This window comes from Cimex lectularius, unplaced genomic scaffold, assembly GCF_000648675.2.
Source record: "Cimex lectularius strain Harlan isolate CLEC.00 unplaced genomic scaffold, Clec_2.1 scaffold24, whole genome shotgun sequence".
In the NCBI taxonomy this organism is placed as follows: Eukaryota; Metazoa; Arthropoda; class Insecta; order Hemiptera; family Cimicidae; genus Cimex; species Cimex lectularius.
The window spans coordinates 119,883-142,379 of NW_019392666.1; the positions used below are offsets into that span (position 1 = coordinate 119,883).

The 22,497-nt window shown below is 35.6% G+C and overlaps 1 protein-coding gene across 6 annotated transcripts in view; it reads left to right on the forward strand.

Annotated features, from left to right (window-relative positions):
* LOC106674450 (protein held out wings) overlaps nucleotides 1-22,497 on the forward strand; it is a 109,904-nt gene that overhangs the window by 73,820 nt on the left and 13,587 nt on the right. For all 6 annotated transcript variants that reach the window (XM_014407182.2, XM_014407178.2, XM_024225119.1 and 3 more), the window contains exon 3: nucleotides 20,921-21,037. In XM_014407182.2, coding sequence (XP_014262668.1) covers nucleotides 20,921-21,037 — 117 coding nt within the window. The remainder of the gene's footprint in view (nucleotides 1-20,920; nucleotides 21,038-22,497) is intronic.

Consider the following 22,497-nt stretch of genomic DNA (forward strand, 5'->3'; position numbering starts at 1 on the left):
TGCCCAATAAATTAACACAAAACGATTTTTTTTTTTTTTTAATATCTATCATAGTGGTTCTAGAAAATGTACTTTAGAATGGCCGAATTCTAACCCTCTTCGAAAATTATACTGTACTGTAATTTTGATTTTTTTTCCGAAATTAAATTCTAGAATAAATGTCCGTAATACGTAACGAATAAAAAAAATAAAACTGATATTTTGTATAATTTCGGAGTGAAAAAAATCGAAAGTGGCAATTCGTAATTTTTGCAAATTGGGGAATCGTTCCCCCCTTAATGAAATAACTAAGACCATTGTGGCCGTGTTTTTGGGGCGTTAGAATCTCGTTTTGAGGCATAGAAGTCTTGGGTTCGATTCCTCTCATTGCCTTTTGAAATTATTTTCTGACCACCTCGTTCCATATATATTTACTCATAACAGATATTGTTGCCTAGTGGAAAAAATAATTCCTCCTCTGTTAAAAAAAAATGTAGTTCCATAATGATGATTTGGTTTATCCGCTGACCCATCACAATAAGTTGTACTCAACATGTTTTGGGTTCGATTCCTATCGTTTCCTTTTGAAATTATTATCTGACCTCCTCGTTCCATATATTTAGTCATAACAAGTATTATTGCCAACTGGGAAAAATAATTCCTCCCCTGTTAAAAAAAATGAAGTTCCATAATGATGATTTGGTTTATCCGGTGACCCATCACAATAAGTTGTACTCAACATGTTTTGGGTTCGATTCCTGTCGTTTCCTTTTGAAATTATTTTCTGACCCCCTTCGTTCCATATATATTTACTCATAACAGTGGGAAAAATAATTCCTCTCCTGTTAACAAAAAAAAATCTTGTTCCGTAATAATGATTGTTTTATCCATAAAACAAGTAATATTGGGGGATTTTCTTGGCGTAGATGTCTTGCGTTCGAATCCTGTCGTTTCTTTTTGAAATTTTCTGATCCCCTCGTTCAATATATTTACTCATTACAGGTATTATCGTTTAGTGGGAAAAATAATTCATCTCTTGTTAAAATCTAATGCCATAATAATGATTTGGTTTATCCTGTGACCCATAACAATAAGTAATATTCCTGTCGGTCCCTTTTGAAATTATTTTCTGACCCCCCCTCGTTCCATATATTTACTCATAACACGTATTATTGCCTATGGGAAAAATAATTCCTCTCGTGTTAAAAAAAATCTACTTTCATAGTAATGGTTTGTTTTATGTGACCCATAAAATAAGTAATATGTGGGGATTTTCATGGCATAGATGTCTTGGGTTCGATTCCTTTGATTTGAAATTATTTTCTGACCCCCTCGTTCCGTATATATTTATTCATAACAGGTACTATTGTCTAGAGGGAAAAATAATTTCTCTACTGTTAAATAAACTATCTAGTTTACATTGGTTTGTTTTATCCTGTGACCAATAATAATAAGTAATATAGAAGGAATTTCTGTCAGGCGAAATTTTATAAATAGTCAATTTCATTCTATATGGTGTATATATAGTTGGTTTCAATCCTCTTGCCAAACACATCACCCGGTTTATAAGATCTTCAAAAAGACTAGAGCTCGTAGTGACACATTCCTTGATAGAAATCCGCCTAACTAAAAAAAAACGAAGACTTATTAAAAAAACAAGGATCGAACATCATCCCCTTCTAAATTTATTCCGCTCAGAGAGGAAACAACATGGGTGGGCCGTTGAAAGGAAAATAGAATTCAAATGGTCTAAAAAATCGTGATCTTGGTCACATGTAAAAGTGGGTCTCCGTTGACAAAATCAGCAGAGCAGCCTTCGCGGAGTAACGCTCTAAGAATAACAGATGGTCGACTTATCTGCTGAGGCCATCACATCCATTCGATTTACCGGTTTGCAAGACTACTTTAAATTTCTTCTATAAAAGGCATCTTTTACAAAACAAAATAAAAACAGGGATTTCATAAAATATAAATGCGACAAGGCCTTCTGAGATTCATTCACTATTAACTTAATGAATGAATAGAAGGAAGAATCATTCCAGAAGTAGATTTGCCAGGTAGAAACACCTGTTACATTTTTCATCGTCGGTCGCTATTTTTAGGGTATTTTAATTTTTGTGTTCATCATTAATTTCAATTTAATTCCTACCCGAATACATTTCAGATGCTCGCAAATTTTTCCTCCTTTCCGTTCAAAGACAAATTGAAGACAAATTCACATTACGAAACCTTTTCAGTTTTTTTCATTTGTCAAATCTTTCGCGGAGTCGATTATTTTAGGCCGTGTCCGAATAGTTTAAGGCCGATAATCGCAGGCGAGAACCGTCGACCCTTTCGACCTCGTATTTTTCATACTGGGCGATACGTCGCGGAAAGACGAGCGGTTTACGATCTGGCAGATCCATCAGTCTAAAAAGAGGAAAGATATTTGAGGATCTGTGGGGCCTAGGATCTTGAAAATAAATACGAGTCTCGTGGCGACTCCGTGTACCGTGAAAAATCAACCACGCTGTGTTTCTACCGTGTCAGAGATTATTTTACCTCTTTACGTACTATTTTCATTTTGAAAAAATATCAGAGGTAACCGTTTTGTTAATACAAAAACCATAACTGTTTTCTAGGAACATGCTTGCCAGATGCCATTTTCAACTATTTAATTTGACAATATGTCGGAAAGCGAGCATAAGCGGACCAGAAATTAATAACAAAATAATGCCAAATATTGCCCAACTTGGCCAGTAGACCTTCGTTTGGTTCCAATTTTCTTGACTGGCTACCTCATTCGCTCAGAAAATAATCATGTTATATTCATGCAAATGGAACAAGCTTGCAGAGGTATGGTAGAAAAATCATATATGCAAATTACGTATATTAAGCTCTTGCCTTGATAAATCGTTTCTTTTAAGTGCTTTTGAAAATAAAACCTAAGCTTTCTCTATTAACAAAAAATTCTCATAAATATTATTTTTATCAAAGCAAACCGATGCATGCCACTCGTGATCTCAATTGACCCGATGATCTTCCAACAGACAATACACTCTAGGTATTGACTTTGACTTCAAATGGAAATTAAACGCGTAATTTTAAATTTTAACAGTTATTTTTCCGAAGGTTCTGCATGCAAATGTATTACATCACGTCTTCGGAAGATTCCCAGGCAATTTCCAAGGAGAAACTATAATGCTTAACTATAAGCGTCTGACAAAACCAGCGAAGACTGGCGTACCAGGTCGATCGGAGACACGTTTAAGATACTTTAAATGCTATTTAAATATTTTTAGCGTACGTCGGTAATTTAGGATTCTTGTCAATCCAGAGTTTTAGGCTATGGTCACTATGAGCCCCATGTACTTAAATTTGTTTTATAAAACTGCTGGCAACAAGTCACTAAGTAGAAGTCAAAAACGCTGCCCACTCTGTGGAAACCCGGTAACGGTGAGACCCCTATTAGAGGAATGTAATAAGTTAAGAGAGTACAGAGAACGGTGTGATCTACCATCTAATCTGGAAATAGTTCTTAAGCATAACAGTGACTTCAAAGATAAACTTATTAGGCACTTAAAATTGATAAATGCGTATGGATACATATAACCAACCATACGTGGTATATCTGCATTTTGCAGTGTGAGTGTATTTATTAGCGTGGGTGATGTATGACTGGGTGTGGCTGTGACTGAATATCGAGTAGCTCACAGGCCCGACAAATTACTTTAGGTAATTATATATTTGTTGTGTGATGTGAGGGACAGGTCACCGCTATCAAGGTTATAGTAACCGAGATGCTGGGACCTCTCCAATATGAATGTATTTATTAGCGTGAATGTTTTGTGTAAATGGACGTGGATGTCAAGGAATATCGAGTACTCCACAAGCCCGTCAAAAGGAAATTAGTCTAATGGATGAATGAAATTGTGTACTTACTGTATGAATGTATTTATTAGCACGAATGCAAGGAAGTCGGTAGGATTATGACTATCCTACTGACTTTTTATTTAGTTGTAGGGGCAGGACCTCATTCGTGCAACTGTACTCGGAGCCCTGCCAACTGTGGATTAGGTAATCATTTTCTTGCATGAGTGGGTATTGTTAGTGAGTCTGTAAATATTGAAGTATTTTTAACTAACCACGTGTGGGATGGTAGGAACGAGCAACAAGACACTCCTCTGTTTGGTCGGTAGGAAACAAAATTAAAAGAAGAGATATAGTGATTGAGATAGGGATAAAGTTGAAAACAAAGAAAAATGCGAGAAGCTTATGTACGTGAGGTGCCGGCAATGACCCTAGTAGTTAACCGGCTGAGAAAAAAAAACGTCACCAGAACGTCATAAGATCTGCCTTACCAGTGATGTTTTATTTTTATATTTATCATTAATATTTGAATTCGTGTTAACGTGTTAACTAAATGCGCTGTTGGTCGTTTTAGAAAGCATATACCTATGCGTTTTCACGGAACAACTAATCGGATAAACATCATTTATTACTTAGCCGGAGCGTAGCTGCTTTCTCGACGTTTCCCTGTTTGTTGAACAATACCTGGGAGAAAATTAATAACGTGCTCGCTACCGTGTTTGTATTTACCATTTACTGATACGTCTTCAGGAGTCGTTTCCCTGTCCGGAATGTGGAAAATCAATATGGAATATTCCAATAAATAACTGTTACGACGTACAAATTAGCACGTTAAGTGCCTCTAGTTTAGATTTTAGATTAGAGGAGGATTTTACTGCCAGAAGTCTTTTCTTGACTCGTTCAAACGTTAAGTTCAGAAGAAATTTAATTTTCAAAGAGCACGGTTTGGATATCCTGTTTGGGAATGGGCCAGCGAGGTTTTACGTACGTTTCTTGCTCTTTATATCCTGGTACATTCCCATCCTATACAAAGGTATTTTTATTCCTAAATTTGGTTTACTGTTTGTAAATATTTTTAATTTGGAAAAATTGAGGTCTTATACAGCCTAACATGTAACAAACTCTCATTCAACTTGTACATTAAACAGCAATAGAAAAAGTACCCAAAAGCTGACTTAATTCACACCGAGGCACAAATCAATACTGAAGTACATATACACAGAGAATATACACAGATAAATACAAAAGATATAAAGAATACAGAAGTAGACAACTTCCACATAAGTAGTGAAACTGACAAAATAACTAATCTAGTTGATAAAGTAGGCATAAAAACTGCCCTGAAAAAAAACTAATACCATAGAAAAACGTCTGAAACAAGTCGTTGGCACTACTAATCCACTCGGTTGAACAAGGGAGAGAAAATACTTCGTGCAATGTGGCTGAAATAAAAATACACCTCGCACAAACAGCAAGAAACTTTGAATTAGATCCTTAGTGTACAAGGGTGTAATTTAAAACTTGTAAATCCGACGCTTAAAAATTATAAACTTTAATAACAGACCATATTACATTCAAACACTACAATAAGATAAATACTGATGGACACAATAATCGACAGGAACAAGTATACTAGTGTGAATGTATTTATTAGCGTGAATCGCGGGTCATCAGGGTATCTTAAGAATCGCCAAACTTAGGTTGACTATAACATTTTATGTATGTACATACGTGTGGAAGGTCCAATTAAGAATGATAAGAGTAAGAGAAGTTCTATCAAAAATGTGAAAACGCCTGTCCTACTGGAGAGCCAATTTTGTCCATTCAATAAAACGCGAGGTACCGCAATAGCTGCAATCCGGCCAGAAAATAAAAAAACAACGTTTCAAAAAGATCAAAAGCTTTGTACCCTATGGCGTTTTACAGTCTTAAAAAGAATACAATTCACAAAATAGATACACAGACTAACCACTCAACATCCCTTTCTCTCCTTGAATTTTATAAACTATAACAGAACACGATTAAAAAAATAACGTCGACGAAGCATTGAATATTCCTTTGGTATAGGTTCTTTAAAAGGATAAAATTCACAAAATAACACAGACTAATCACTCAACAACCATTTCACCTCTGAATTTTTCAACTTGCGAAACGACAGGATTGACGAATAACAGAGATCATTGGATATCCATTTCACCCCTAGACATTTTTCATAGTAAAAAACGTACACTATTGACAAAATAATGCAGGAGACACCTTTCAACATAGCTTTCTCTTTATGACAGTTTACAGTTTTAAAAAGGCCACGATTTACAAAATATAACACAGACCAACCACTGAACACCTCTTTCACCCCTTGAATTTTTCAAACTTACGAATTTACACAGAGAACAATCATTGAACATACCTTACCCCCTTATCATTTTGCAAAGCTATAAACTATACACAATTCACAATATAACACAGATTAACCACTGAACATCCCTTTCTCCCATTAAATTTTACATGCTTGTGAATATCCCTTTTACGTCATGACATTTTTAAGTTATCGACACCTTTGATAAAACGACACAGAATAAATAACTGGAATTTGATTGCACGGTGTCTTAGCAATTTTAATTGTAAATTCGGTATGAAAGGTTACTCAGAATTTCACTAATTTCGTGGTCCGCTTGACCAATTAATACATTACAATTAATTAATTTTTTTAGTTGAGATGAAAAAAAGTTAATGGCACGAGCGGGATTCGAACCCACGATCTTCAGCTAGGTACGCCGCTGCTCTACCACTTGAGCTATCGTGACCTCGATCCACTCGGACATCAACTTCCTATCTCATCCCCACCTTATGAGTTTTCCCTCCTTTTTGCCATTTTTCAGTATGGAATCTCATGTCAGTATTTAGTTGGGTGGGTACTCTGGATCTTTTGTACTCTGAGACCTGCTAAATATAGGTTAGATTAAAATCTTATAGTATTATGTGTGTTTATGTATATAACATGTGTACTAGGAGTATTGCGTGTGGAAGATAGGTAAATAAACATAATAATAGCAAAACACTAATAAAAATATGGATCGTCTAGCAACCAAAGGAATATGACAAAAAGGTGATGAAAAATGTACAAAAGAATACATATTTTTGCAATTATAAAATTGAAGAGAAGACATACAGAGAAGGTGTGCGAGGAGCCGGCAATGACCATAGTAGTTCGCCGGCAAAAAAATCCCTTTCACCAAATTTTTCAAATTTGCAATATGAAGACCCATCGGCAGAATAACGGAGACACTTTTCAAGATTCCTTTTATCTCATGACATTTTACAAAATCTTAAAAAAGACAGATTCACAAAAGAACAACTACAGAACATCTCTTTCAACCCCTTCAAATTTTACTAATTTATGAGATGACATGATTGACGAATAGCATCGACCTTTCGAAAGCGCTTTCACCCCTTGATATTTTTATAGTTACAAAACTGACACTTTGGCAAAATAACGCAGGAGCAACCTCTGAACACCTCTCTCTTTCAACCCATGATAGTTTAAAAAGTCTTAAAAAGGACATGGCTCTCAAAATAACACACAGACCAACCACTAAACATCCCTTCCACTTCTTCACATTTATGAAATGATGTCAATGACAAAATGACACGGAGTAGCTATTGATCCTTTTATGATGTTATCCAAAGTTACCAAGGAAAAATAATATTGGGAGAACAACGCAATAAAGACACCTTTTCAAACATCCCTTTTGCTTCTTGACATTTCAGTCAGAACAACCAACCTCTGAACACACTTTGAATTTTCCAAACTTATGAAATGACAGAGAACAACACGTTAACATATCTGTCACCCCTTTGTCATTTTGCGAAGCTACAAACAGGTCTCACAAAGGCCGACCATTCAAATCGCCTTAACTATTTTATATGGGCATTCACCTTCAATACTTGCGTTGATGCCGGTAGGTAAACTTTTCGAAAACGAATCAACAGCCCAATGTCACCAATGGGAAAAAGTCATGAATAATACAGCAAACGGGCTTCCGGTACGTGATTGCAATTAAACGCTTCCGCCACATAATAGGAACAAGCTAGAGTAGCTCGTGCTTAGCTCTTTTTTCCCTCCCAAATGAGAAGTCACAAAGTTTCACGCCCACGGAATCAAAACTGCTCTTTTCGAAATGTAAATCACGTTATAATTGGCATCTACCACCCCGAGGAGCATTGACGTATCAATTATTGATGATTTATCACTCGTAAGATATTACGAAGTTACGGCAGGCTCGATTCAAAAATAACAAAAATAAAAAGGGAAAGCAATAATTTAATTATTTTTTTAAATTGTTTTGACAATGCATATTCATAAAGTCTGATTGGATTTTTTCTCCTGTTATAAAAAAAAATTAATTAAGTCAGATAGATTGTGCTTGAAAACTATTGATACGGGGATTATTCAATTATTTTATACTGTTATTTATTAATAAATAATAGTATCCAATTATTTTAATTCCCAATAGAATAAATTGTTCATATTACAATTCTAATTTTTGAAAAATTTAATTTAATTTATCGGACAGATATTAGACATGCCTTGCGGAGGCAGGATTTAGAAGGAAAAAGGTCATACTTAGGCTGCGCATAGGTCATAGCAAGATCACACACGGACACTAACGGGAGTGAGTCCACGAAGGTGCCCATTGTGTGGAAAGCTTATCACGGTAGAGCGTGTAACAGACTACAAAGAACTAAATCTGCTAAGAAAGAAATACATCCCGAATGGCTTATAAGCGATTTTCAGGAAGCAGGCACAAATCGCTGTTCCAGTATCTCTGGCTATAAATATTTTGAATTGTATATAGAAATTTTTGCCTTCGTGCATGTGATGTGTGTTATGTATTGGAACGAATGTATTTATTTGCGTGAATGGCATGGTTTATCTCTATTACCCCAAATAATATCAAGAGCATTGGGGTAGTGTAAAAGATGTGTCATATGAATTTAATTTATTAGCGTGAATACTACATCGAGTAGTTGCGGGTAGTGTGAATGTCATTTATTAATTGCCCCGAGGAATATCGAGTTCTTTGAGGTAGTGTGAACGAAGCCTGGCGTGTGAATGTAATTTATTAGCGTGAATGGAGAGGCTATCCCCCCCCCCAATTACCCAGAGGAATATCGAGTACTCAGGGTAGTGTGAAAGCTAATCAGACTAACAAGTTTTTATCTTGTTTCTGTGTATTTGTGTTTGTTAGTTGTCTTATTTTAACCACAATTGACGAAGCTCTGAGGTGCAGTGAGGCTAACAATATGTTAAAGAAAAAGAGATAGTTGGTTACTGTTATATCATAAAACATAACTTGGCTGGAGAACTATTAAAAGAAACGAGTAGGTTAAAACGCGAGAAAGGTAAGGAAAGAAATGCAAAGATAAGGAACAGAGGTCCTGGCGATGACCAATGTAGTCCTAAACATAAAAAAAGAAAAGATTTTATTATAGTGATGCTGGTTTAAGTAGTGCCTTTCGCTTCATTTCAGTCTTAAAAAGGACACAATTCACAATATAACACAACGACCAACCCCTGAACACACTGAATTTTTCAAACTTGAACTTCAAAATTGTCATTTTTCAATGCTATAAACAAAGGCCCTAAAAATAAAAGATTTTATTGTGATGTTGCTGGTTAATGTTCGTCACGCTTTTTTACAAGTATCACTCCAAGAATATAATTTTTTGCTGTTGCTACTATTGTGTACAATATTTCATTTCCCTATTGAACCTATCTTGTGTTTAAATAAAGATTTTTTAAAGACGTCTTCTCTTATTTATCGTAAAAAAAGAAGGACAGACGTAAATTCAATCCTTAATGATCACTTTCTACTTGTAAACATAGGCGATTTAAGCATCAAGCAGTGTTATTGGCTTAAAAATATGATTGAAATCTTTTAATTATGAATTTGTTTGCCCACTATCGCCGTTGTTTAATTTAAAATTGGAATTAAAAAGGAAAAGTGGGTCAGGCCTAATAGTTTGTTTTGTCTTTTCAATTAAAAAGATTTGATTGGAGTAATTAATATTTCTTTTCTTTTAATTATTGGGGAGAATTTAGTTCCTCTGTTATTTAAGGAAAAGATTTTTGTTATATAAATATATTGTACGAAATGGTAAATTTCGCTAGATTTTGTCTGGAAGGTTGATTTTTCTGCCTTAATTTAGAAATCCAGGGTGGGTAGAATTTTCTCTTGTCTTTTCAGTTTTTTGCTTTCGTAAAGGAGATAATGACGTTTTACGGTTGCTTTAATATAACTTGAAAAATTACAGACCGCATGTTTATTTTGTTATCAGAGATAGTGTGGAAGTTTCGAAAGTTTAAAAAACGTATTAGGACAAGGGGAGACGTGGCCACACCTTCTGATTCGGTTGAGCGATCAACCGATGTTTCCTATAGGGCCAAGTGGAGAACCCATCGTCTGTTAGTCCTCCAATGTTACGCAAGTGGGCAAATGGCAAATTTTCCGCAGTTAACGATTCATTCCTAAAACGGGCATAAATCTCTGAAGATGATGCGCCGGTACCATTTGGGGAATATAGCCCAAGACGAAATTGCCACTTCAATAGGGTAATTGTTGTGCAACGGCTTCGCCACGATACTTTCTTCTTTTGGTTAAAATGATATCCCCCTTTGTTCAAGAAAAAAAAGACAAATTAGCAAGAGCCATAACGAACCAGCCCAAAGTGATGTGTCGTAAGAATGAAATCATACATAAATTACAGGCTCGTCTTTTCGCCCTCCCTCCCGACTAGAAAAAATTTAACAAATCCACATTTCACAACCCCTTATGGTAGAATAAAATATAAAGAGTTAGAACTTATAGTTTGGTAGACTCAGACCATCCAAATGTACCTATCGGTTTTTTTTTTAAATGCCAGAGATATACATCTAAGGTTTGGAATGTCAAGGTTATAATTGGAGGTCAATAGTCATACCTTATTGTTGATCCATTGTTTTTGTTTTATCAAATAACGTGAAATTTAATTGTGAGATATTGCCCGAAAGTCTGCTAGGTGATGAGCTGTAATTTGCTCCTCTCTTGTCATTGTGGTTCGCCTATTTTCGCTGATCCTTTTAAAAGACTCAATGGACAAACTTGTTTTCATTGTTGATATATTTTGTGTTATTTTATCAGATAACATCAAAATTAGCAGTGAGATACTCGGTCAGAGTCCTCGAAGTAATATGTAGTTGGATCTTGTCCGATCACCCTGATCCGCTTATTCTCTGACGATTCTCTGACGCTGGTCAATCATTGTTGATCTATATTTACGTTAAATGACGTGAAAATTAGCTTTGATATATAGTACGATTGGGAGAAGAACCTGAAGTTTGATGTCCGCGATCATCCCGGTCCGCCCGCTCTCGCTGGTTTCCTATTGACGGCCAGTAATTTGCTCGTATCCGATCATTCTGCTCCGCCTATTCTCCATGGTCAGTTTAAATTATATTTATTCAATGGACATACTTTTTGCATTCTTTAAAGATTTTTTGTTTTGCCAACTAACATTGAAATTAGTAGTGAGGAATACTGTCAAAGTGCGAAAAGATCAGTAGTTAGATCATGTCCGATCATCCTGGTCTACTAGCTGGTCTGTCTGTCGCTGTCCACTTAAATTATAGCTATTCAATGGACGATTAACATTGTTGAGCTTCGTTTTGGTTAAATGACATGAAAATTAGCTTTGAGATATTGTATGATTGCGAGGTGCTGAAGACGTACGCGATCATTCCGGTCCGCCCGCTCTCGCTTGTTTCCTATTGCTGTACATGTAATTTGCTCATATTCGATCATTTTGGTCCGCTTATTCTCCCTGGTCCATCTAAAAATTATTCAGTAGACATTTTGCAGTTTATTTTCCGTTAAATAAAGTGAAACTTGGCTTTGAGGTATTGTACGATTGCGAGGCTGATGGTCCTACCAGACCATCTATCTGGTCCTCCTGTTCTCGCTGGTTTCCTATGCCACACACTTTTCTTCCACTTACAAAAAGCTATGCCAGGCAAAATAACGCACAAACTGCTGCAGATGACTAAATGTCTTGCCTATAGAAGGGCGAACGCCTCAGCTTGGTTATTTGAGTAGTCTACCTCTAGTCTAAATCGTTGTAGTAATATAATAGAACCTGGTTTTGAATCATATGTTACGATGGCTCATCGACTTCCATTTGTGAAGATTTTGAACGAAGTTTCAATTTCGTTAGACATTTATGATCCACTCCTCAGGACTCAGGACGTTCCAAGTCTTTCTAAGGTTTCTTTAATTTTTATATCTATTGGAAGAATTCCAGTAACAACACATGCTACATGATTAGAAATCATACCTGTGTAAAGCGTCATACACGTTTAAGCCTTTAAGGACTCGCCCGAATGACAAAGTCTTCAGGTTTGAGCCGGCGAAAAATCTAAACCCGTCGTGTATCGTCGGACTGTTGGAATGGCGCCAGTTGAGAATTACCAGCAGGGGCCACACCCTCGCCAGTCCGGGATTTTAATAAACAATTCATAAATCCGCATTTAATAACGGCAGAAGGCTTTCAGAATGGGCTCGTGGTGTCCTAATGGCCTCGCGGTGTAATTTATTTAACATTTTTTTAGCTGCGGCGTCGAAAATCTGTTGACCCTTTGTTTACCTGCTTCTACCAAAAGAAGTTTTTTTTACATTTTAAGGCCAGGTCTGATTAATGCTTAATTGACATTTCAGTTGGATAACCTAAATTTGGCAGTTTGGAACTATCTACACATGCGAGACTGACGTCAGTTATGTTTGCAAGACTCTTTGTAAAATTGGAATGGGCAACGTGCACAAGATGTTTAAACACTCTCTGTTTACTTATTTTAAACGCGTGGGAAGGATCTGTTTAAACTGAAGATATATGTTGAAAAGATTGGGATCCAACGGCTTCCGCGTTCCCCTCTCGTCCAAGTCTATACCGCTGATTGTTTGCAAAGAGAGACACTCCGACGACCATTCTTAATGATTCTCTGTTGTTTTTTGTTTTGTTGATTTTTCAATGGTATGATTTCTTTATATAACGCAATTTTGAGAACTACACTTTTTAATACAATGGAAACTTTCTTACATTAAAATGATCCCAAGACCCCGTAGAAATTTAAGCTCCCCATCATCTTATCGCCCTATTAGTTTGTTATCCATTCTTTCTAAATTATTCGAAAAAATAATTTACACAAGAATTATCTCTAATTTGAAAAATGGCAAAAAGGAGGGAAAAGGTGTTTTGATGGGAAGTTGGTGTCCGAGTGGATCGAGGTCACGATGGCTCAAGTAGAGCAGCGGCGTATCAAGGGAAGATCGTGGGTTCGAATCCCGCTCGTGCCATTGACTTTTTATCTCAACTGAAAACCTTAATTAATTGTAAGATTATCTCTATTGCTAATTCAAGCAACATCTTGCCAGACCATCAATTTGGTTTTCGAACCCATCCTTCCACTCATCGACATCTCAGAGTTACAGATTTCATTACCTCATGTCACGAACAGAAACTGTACGCGACTCGAGTGGTTTTTTAGATGTTTCTCAGGCCATCGACAAAGTATGGCATGAGGGTTTCTTATAAAGATTAAAATTATTTTTGCCTCGGACCTATTATCTGATTATACACTCGTACCTTAAGGAGAGAATTTTCGCAGTAAACAAGGGATCGGGGACTTCTGAGATGGAAGAAGTGCTTGCAGGTGTCCCAACAAGGGTCAATACTCGCTCCGCTGTTCTACACAATTTTTACTTCTGAATCAATTTGGGTTTCGAGCCCATACTTCCTACTCATAAATTTCACATAAGTACAGATTACATTACCTCATGTCACGAACAGAAATTGTACACGACCGGAGTGTTTTTTAGATGTTTCTCATGCCTTCGACAAAGTATGGCATGAGGGATTCTTATACAGATTAAAATTATTTTTAACCCAGGTCTATTACCTGATTATACAATTATACCTTACGAGAGAATTTTCGCAGATCGGAGATTTCTTAGATGAAAGAAGTGTTCGCAGGTGTGCCACAAGGGTCATTACTCGCTCCGCTGTTGTACACAATTTTGGCTTCTGATATGCCCACTTACCACCACATATGACACCGCCTTATTAACAAGTCGTCCCTCTTCTACACAAGCTTCACTATGTTAAAAAACCACATGTCAACAATTGAAAAAAAGAGCAAACTTTGGAAAATAAAGTTTAACCCCTCAAAGTCACAACATCACCTTACACTTCGTCGTGAGACTGTCCTAGCATATACTTATACCTTTATACCTGTTCCTCATTCCGACCAAGTTTACGATTTAGGACTTATATTTGATAGAAGGCTAACTTGGAATCACACACACGATTTAAAAAAAACAAAAAAAAACAGACTTTCAACAAACAATTTAAAATGCTTTATTATCTACTCAACAGACAATCAAAATTACCATTTAAATCAAAACTTTCGACATATCTACTCAAACTTATTTGGATGTACGGGCGAAGTTTCCAGGCTAAATATTCCAATATTCAAAGATTACAGTTTTCAATGCAAAATTTTAAGACTAATCGTTTCTGCCCCTTTTTACGTAAACACTAACACACTTCAAGAGATCTTCACATCCCAACTGTTTTTTCAACCGTCAAAACATATTACAGACGTTTTCATAGTAAAAATCATAGTAATTTACAAAATCGTTTATTCCATTTCCCACAATTACCTGATAAACGTCTGAAAAGAATATGGATAAGAGACCTCTTAAATGATTAATATCATTTTATTAATCCAGAGAGGCTGCAAATGGGTAGCCAGACATAAATACATTAAATATATCCAATCTGATGATTGTATGTAATACAGGTACACTTGTAGATAAATTAAATGAATTCAAAAAACGAAAAATCAATTTTGTTATTTTATTAAACTTTAACGGTTTCCCTACATGTGAATATTATTTGCCCATAACATCACAATTTTTCAATTGTCGACATCCTTTGGCTCTCTTTGTGAAAAAATATCTCCGATGAATCACAATTTGGAAATAAGCTCTTACCAGTTACTAATTTTTATTACACAAAACATTTTCCTCGAAAGGTTGATGAATGGATTTCGTTTAATACCGGGCGCGTCTTGTCACACGGTTGGAGGAGAGGGTTCCGGTTTCAATCTTTTCTATTTTTACAACCGCCACGGCAGAAGCCCAACTAGTTTCCGGAAAAGAAAAAAATAAAATCATTTGACTAAAATTGAACTTGGAAGGGGGGGGGGATCTGCCGGCGGATTAGTCTTTCGACCATCCGGTTCCTTACGAATCCTCGATTAAATACAAAAAAGTGGAAAACGTACGGTTTGATTAAGGTTGGACTTCCTGGACAAACTTCCTGGCAACAAATTTGGACGGTGAATGGGTGAAATATATCGATATTTATCTTGGCCGAAATCTTAAGGGTGATCAGACTATTTTTTAATGACTATTTTTAATATCCGACCATTAATCCATGATAATTTATAACTTAATTACATCTAGTTTTATTACAATTTGCACTTTATCTTGACTATAGCCCGGATATTTATACAATTGAGTATATTTTTGTTGTTGTTGGATTGAATTCTCTTGCAGAAGTTGATAAATCGGCACCTTTTTTAAGAAACCTACTTCCAAAATCTCTAGGTGCAGTTGTTTTGCCTTCCTGAAAATCTCTTTTTCTGAAGTTGTCGGGCTGTGGAAAAGAACATAAATATGGTCATTCTCAGTCCTCTTTCATATTTTCAACCTAGTCAACCTAAAAAAATGCCGAGAGTGGGAACTTCCGCTTCTTCTAAAATACCAAGTTAGATTTTCATTTCAGAATACAAATTGCAGGAATCGTGGTTCAAGAGAAATTAAAAAACATCTTTTGTTGAAGTCGTAAGGGGCGGTCAAGAATAAGCTAGTTTAGATAAAACAAACCTTTTTCAATTGTTTTTGTCGACGTTTCGGCCTCTATTCGGATCATCTTCAAGGCATAACGTGTGATGCTATTCTCGTGGTGTCATATTGGTTTTGTGTTGCAGTGTCACAACCATTATGACACCACAAAAATAGCACCACACTATTCCCTGAAGATGACCCTAATAAAGGTCGAAACGCGACAAAAAATGAAAAAGGTGGTTTTTTCCTAAACTCCATCATTCTTGACCGTTTCTCACTACACAAATTATGAAACAACATGGCACTAAGAAACACACATTAAAAGACATCCTTAACCAAAACACTAGATTGAATAAATTGGGAAACATTAAATGTCTTACAATAAAAAATCGACGATACCGTTATGTATTCTATGTGCAAGTATGCTCCAGCCTCTGCTGAGCTTAAGAGCAAATATTTGTTGAGCGATTAACTCTGTAGTACTAACTTTGAAATGTATCTTCAGAACATGAGCTTTAGACTTAATTATTTGTTGTATATTCTAAATTATATATTCAAAGAAAAAACCCCTCTTCCTAGTATCCTTTTACCATACCGGACCATGCCCGCACCCAACTGATTATCATACAGAATGGATCTTTGACTGCACTGTCAGTTTGCGCACAGTAAAGCGAAGACTTTCAGAACAACTCGGTTAAGTTTCACAAGAAATCACATAATTGGTCTGAGCAAGATTGGACACTTGTATTCGGATGAGGTTTGAGGTCTTCTGTCGGCCGAAGGAGTGTTCGGAGAAGAACAGGAGGACGATATATCCCCGGAAAATTTCTCTATGGAGGTGGTTGCGTCATGGCAGGCATTTCTAATGGTAGTCACACTAACTTCATCGAGGGTTCTCTAACAGCGGGATACATTGAAGATGTATCAACGGAAGAAGTGTTCCTTACACATATGCCACTAATTGGCGACGGTTTTTTTATGCTTGACAATGCAATGCCCCACATATTTAAGGTCGTTGGTGACTACATGGAACGGGCTTCCAGTTTAGCTTCAGTCTCGATCTAAACCTTATCGAACACCTTTGGGACGAGTTGTCAAAGAGGTTAATATGCAATAGGTTACCTAGTGATGCCGGAGAATTTGCAGGAATTAAGAATAGCGCTGTTGGAGGAGTATGAACACATTCCACAGCGCACCTTAAAAACTTCATAAAATCGATGCCACGTCGGATGCTAGTGGTCAATGCAAGAGGAGTAAATACATCGAACTAAATTGAATATTTTCTTCATTGTTCTTAGCTACATTTTTGGCAAAATTGTTTTACTCAATTTAATTTTTTATGTAGCTATATCTTATATTTTGCTTTAAAAATATCCAGTAAACAACAAAATTTAATTTTTTTTTGCCTCAGAGAGTAGTTTGAAATAAACAACATAACACGTGTATTTGGGTTTTTGTTTTTGAGTGTATGATTCTTTTGTGCGAATTAAATTTTTTTGTCCTATTTGCTTTCATAATTGATATCTATTAGACCTAAGAGGAAATATATGTCTAGATTTTTAAAAAAAGTTAATTATCAGGTGGATGATGTCTGACATTCAGTATGTTACCATATTTAGTGCATATTATTTGGCATAATTTAGGATTTTATTGCATATAAATCCTGGCTCTAAATTCATGACTAAATAAACATGTTTTTTTTTTTATATCTCAATTGTGGCTTCTTGTTTGATGCTGATCTGTATACCCTGGCGAATATGGTACTGCTTTTTTCAAACACAAACATAAATAAATTTTGCAAAGTCGACGAAATATCGTTCTCATCCTTATCGGGATCGATTCCTTTTATGTTCGCTGGTCAATGACAGACTGGGTTGGGAACAGCCCGTTTCATAGAGGTCTTAAGCTGGCGTATTATACCACAAACCTTCGATTTTCCTTGATTTTAATTTGTTCCATGTTGCAACTGTACGAAATGAGTTCGATTAATTAAAAGATTAAAGTTTTGTTGTTGAGCCTATTAAAATCGGGCGTTTTGTTGATCAAATTTTAGTTTCAACCATAGGGGACCAGGATATTTTAAGAACTTCGAAAGTATTATTTGGGCAAATCCTGTTAGTGTGTGTTATTACATGAAAATTCAGTTGGCAATGTAGGGAATAAGTTCTATTTTCGGTGTCTAAACTCTCCGAGGTTCCGTCTTCTAAAATTGTATATATCTACTTTTATATAATTCCACTTCGCTAAATCTAATTCGTATACCTTGCGGTGAGGTTCTCGACCCTGAATCTAAATCCTAGCCTTATTTTTTTTCTCTACAACAGCCGGCCACAAATTGTACAGAAAAAGAGGGAGCGGTTTGAACTAGAATTACGCAACATCATTGAAAACCGGGCCTCGCAGGATGGACGCAACGATTGACATCATCATTTAACCGTTTTAAATTCACATCATAGAATTGCCGGTTTTTAGGCTAATTCGCTTTCTACATCACGTTTCCATCTCCGTCTAACTCAATACAGAAACTTTCTACAGAAAGAATTACTTAATAATGTGAAAATATCTCTTTTAAACATATCCAAATCCAGGATAATATAATTGCATGCTTTTCTTAAAAATCAATAGTCCTATGTTCATTTTCATAATCTGGCAAAGACTTAACTTCTTCAAGCTGTTAGTATTAGAAATATCGACCATCTTTTCACTTACGAACACTGGATCATGGTATGGTCCTGAGGAATAAAGCAAAATTCAATTACCTACCAAGCTTTCCACCTACTTTAAGGTCATTATTAGGGCAAAATAACCTTAAATATGTCTACAGATTGACACATTCAAGTTTTTACAGGCGAACTCAAATTTCCTTGAAAACCGTCTCAGTCCCAACATAAGCCAAGGACTGTCAACGATATGTCAATCTGTAGGCTAATGTTGGGACTGAGTCGGTCTTTAAAAAAATTCGAGTTCGCCTGTAAAAACTTAAATGTGTCAATCTGTAGACATATTTAAGGTTGTTTTGCCCTGATGATGACCTTAAAATAGGTCGAAAGCTTGGCAGTAGCATCTGAATTTGCTTTCTTCCTCAAGACCGTACTTTGATCCAGTGTTCTTAAGTGAAAAAATAGTCGATATTTCTAATACTGAAAACTTTAAGATATTAGGTACTTGCTAAATTATGAAAACTTAAAATGAAAAATATGGGACTATAGATTTTTTTTAAAAAGAAGCATGCGCTTATCATAATACTATCCTGGATTCGGATATGTTTAAAAGATATTTTTTCACATTATGAAATAATTCTTTAATCTTAAGCTTTAAAAAAAATTGGAACATTAAATCAAAAATTGTAATTCTTTATATTTTGTTTCCTGTCTTAAAAACGGATCATCCTTGAACGGATTAGTCTTATCAGGTTTTATACGTATCCTGTCTTGCCGAATGAAACGAAAATAAAATCTTCACCATTTATAATTTACTGTCTCAATTATTGCACAGTTTATGAACTCGGACAGTATGTTTTCTCCAAGGAACGATATAAAAGAGAAAAAGCTATATCACAATTATCACAAATGGCAGAATATATGGTCAACGTGATAGTTACGCACGGAATGTGACAAATGATTAAAACTTATCACCAATTGAATTTGAATTACAGCCTTTTTGAGATTAACATTCTCGAATGACCCGGGACGATTTTATAGCGTGACATAAAATATAATTAAAATCGCCGTTTGTGTTTTATTTTTATAAGGGGGGTTTTTCGACAACATTCTAACTTTTAATAGCTGGGATCAGATTACTATCAAAAATGTTCTTATTGACATGTAATATTTCATTACTTTAAATTGTGTTGATTTCGAAATATTTTGCCTCTTGTCTTATCAAAGTAATTGATTAAAATTTTGTTTATTTGTTTAGAGGGGGTGGTAATTTTGAATTGATAAGGCTAGATTAGCGTGGAAATGTTTTCTACTTTCTTAGAATGAAGTCATACCCAGCAATCCCATTATAAAATTAAAACGTTAATTTCATTAAGTAGACAAAAGGGACCAAGTTTCAAAAATTCGAAGAAGTATTTATTGAGAATTGTAAGATTTTTAATATGTAAAAACCTTGCCTGGTCGACTAATAGCCACCTTGGGGGGGGACCGCGGTGGCCGAATGGTTAGGGTGTCCCACTCGTATTTACCACAGTAGCGGTGGTTCCGGTTTTGAATCCCAGCAAAGCCCATGGCTTTTTAATTGATAACTGTACGAAAAATGCATTGTAAAGTGATCTGACCGTGACACGGGTAACTTAAGTTAAGCCCTACGCCTACGCCTAAGCCTTGCATGTCAGCTTCTACACTGTAACCAGCCTGCTTATTCTCGCTGGTTACAGTGATTAATTTACACGTTGCAAAATAAAGTCCTTCTCTAATCAACAAGTCAGGGGTGAAGTTCATCTCTTCTCACAACCAAACCAATTTATAATAAACGAAAGAGGTATGAGATCTAGGAGGCATATGTGCCCACTGGATGTGATAGCATACTGCAATAAATGAAAACATTAAAAGATTACCATATAAAGAAAAAATCACAACGAGTAAAGTATATAATCCTTTTTGGAAGACTTACTGGATTCCTCTTCAGAATTATAACAAGTTTTTAGTCTATCTGGTGTAATGATTCGTTTTGGAACCCAAATACACTAAAATATGGTTATGGTTCGGAAGAGGAAGCCCGTAAGGATTCGAAAATTAATTAAATATGAATCTATAAGAGCCGGTTGTTCAGGTTCATCAACAACCCCAACATAAAGTAATTCCTGTCATATAGGATGGCTGGACGTATGACGAACTACTATTTACTTACCTTGGTTGAAATAACTTTGATAAAACCGAGATAATTATTTGTATATTGGTCATTTAAATTTTAGCCTGCTTATTTTTGCTGGTTGTTCTGTTAGACGCAATTTCGACCTTTATCCAAATTGGCTTCGGTGGTTGGTCTGTGTGTTTCCCCGTGCGTTGGTCCTCTTTAAAGGTTTTTTTGTACGGCTAGATTTTTCAATAAGAATGAATCATTTGCGTTGAGGAAGTACAAAGAATGTTTTTGGTTTATTTCATTTGAATTGTTTTTTAATATAAATTTTGTTCTGTTTGTTGCAGTTTAATTTCGTCGGTCGGATATTGGGTCCGAGAGGAATGACGGCTAAGCAGCTCGAATTGGAAACTGGCTGCAAAATAATGGTCAGAGGTAAAGGATCCATGAGGGATAAAAAGAAGGTACATGAACTTTCCTTACTAAATTAAATTATTTGTGTAAAACAAGTCAAATTATTACGGCGATCTGTTCAAACTGGAACGGAAAAAACTGTCAAATCTGAATTATTACGAGTTTAGTTAAGTTACAAGTTAAGTAAACTTGAAAAAATATTTAACAACTTTTGTCTATTAATGATTTACTGCCAACCTTTTGGAGTTGGTAAATTTATTTAAATTTGGGCGCAATTTGGATATTTTATTTCGTTGGGTATTCGTAGGGGTCCTTTTACTATGTCCTTTTCGTTTTTGACCCAATTAAATATTTTTAACAAATTTTGTTCCTATTATAAAGAAGTCCTGAAAGAGGTCTTCACTGACCTTTGGTAAAGTTTCATTGATCGTTTCCTTCCTTTCTTACTATGACGTTGGCAACCCGCAAAATAGGGCGTGTTTTCCTCGGTCTTCTCTTTTCTTTATTTTCTATTTTTAAAAAAAGTTTTGCGTTGAAAAATGTAATAATTTTATAAAAGAGTGGTTAACCCACGGGGTTACGAGTTGGTTGGACACGTGGCGGAGATCCGTTTATAGACTCCACTCAGGAAAGATCCCGAAATAGTCCCTCGGGTCTCACGATGACGATCCTCCCTAAAGGAGATTTCAATCCGTCCTATTACAATACGGCTCCGCCTAACTTTAACGATTTAATACATCCAAACGGCCATGTATTTATACAATAAAATAAAATCTCGGGGACCGTCGCCGCCTCTCAACTATTCTCGGCTCTTGTTTGGGTTAACCACCTCTTCGGCATCTCCAACAGAATATCGGATTTCATGAATGTTTCTTTTCTGTCATTGCTTCCCACGCAGGACCAGATTTTCTTTTTTTGTAAGTATATTTGTATCTACTTCAAATTAAGCTGACAGACGAGACGCATTTTTTTTCTATTTTGTCTAATTTTTAATATAAAATGTATTTTTCATACAAAATCTGTTCAAGTGTACTAAACAATATTTTTCAGTATGAATATCCAAACTGTCAAATTTATAATTCAGCTTGAATTATTACGTTTATTTTATTTCATTTGTTCAAAAACGTAAATTTTTTAAAGGGAACTTATAATTATTTGTTTATCTAAACTTTACAAATGTGTGTTTCTTAGTGACCGATTGTTTCGTAATTAGTTGGAAGTCGTGAGGAGCTGTCAAGAATGAGGTAATTTAGAAAAACACTTTTTTCAATCTTTTGCAGACGTTTCGACCTTTATTCGGGTCGTCTTCAGGGCCTGGGTAAATTGCAAAACATGTTGATTGGAAAAAATACAATTTAAGATGTAAATATATATTTTGAGCCATGTATTTCATACTCACATAAAGTGTGGTGCTATTCTTGCGGTGTCATTGATTTTGTGTGAAAGTGTTGTAAAACGTGAATTTGTATTCTGCTGTTTTTATATGATCGTCAAATTCATTTTTCAACCA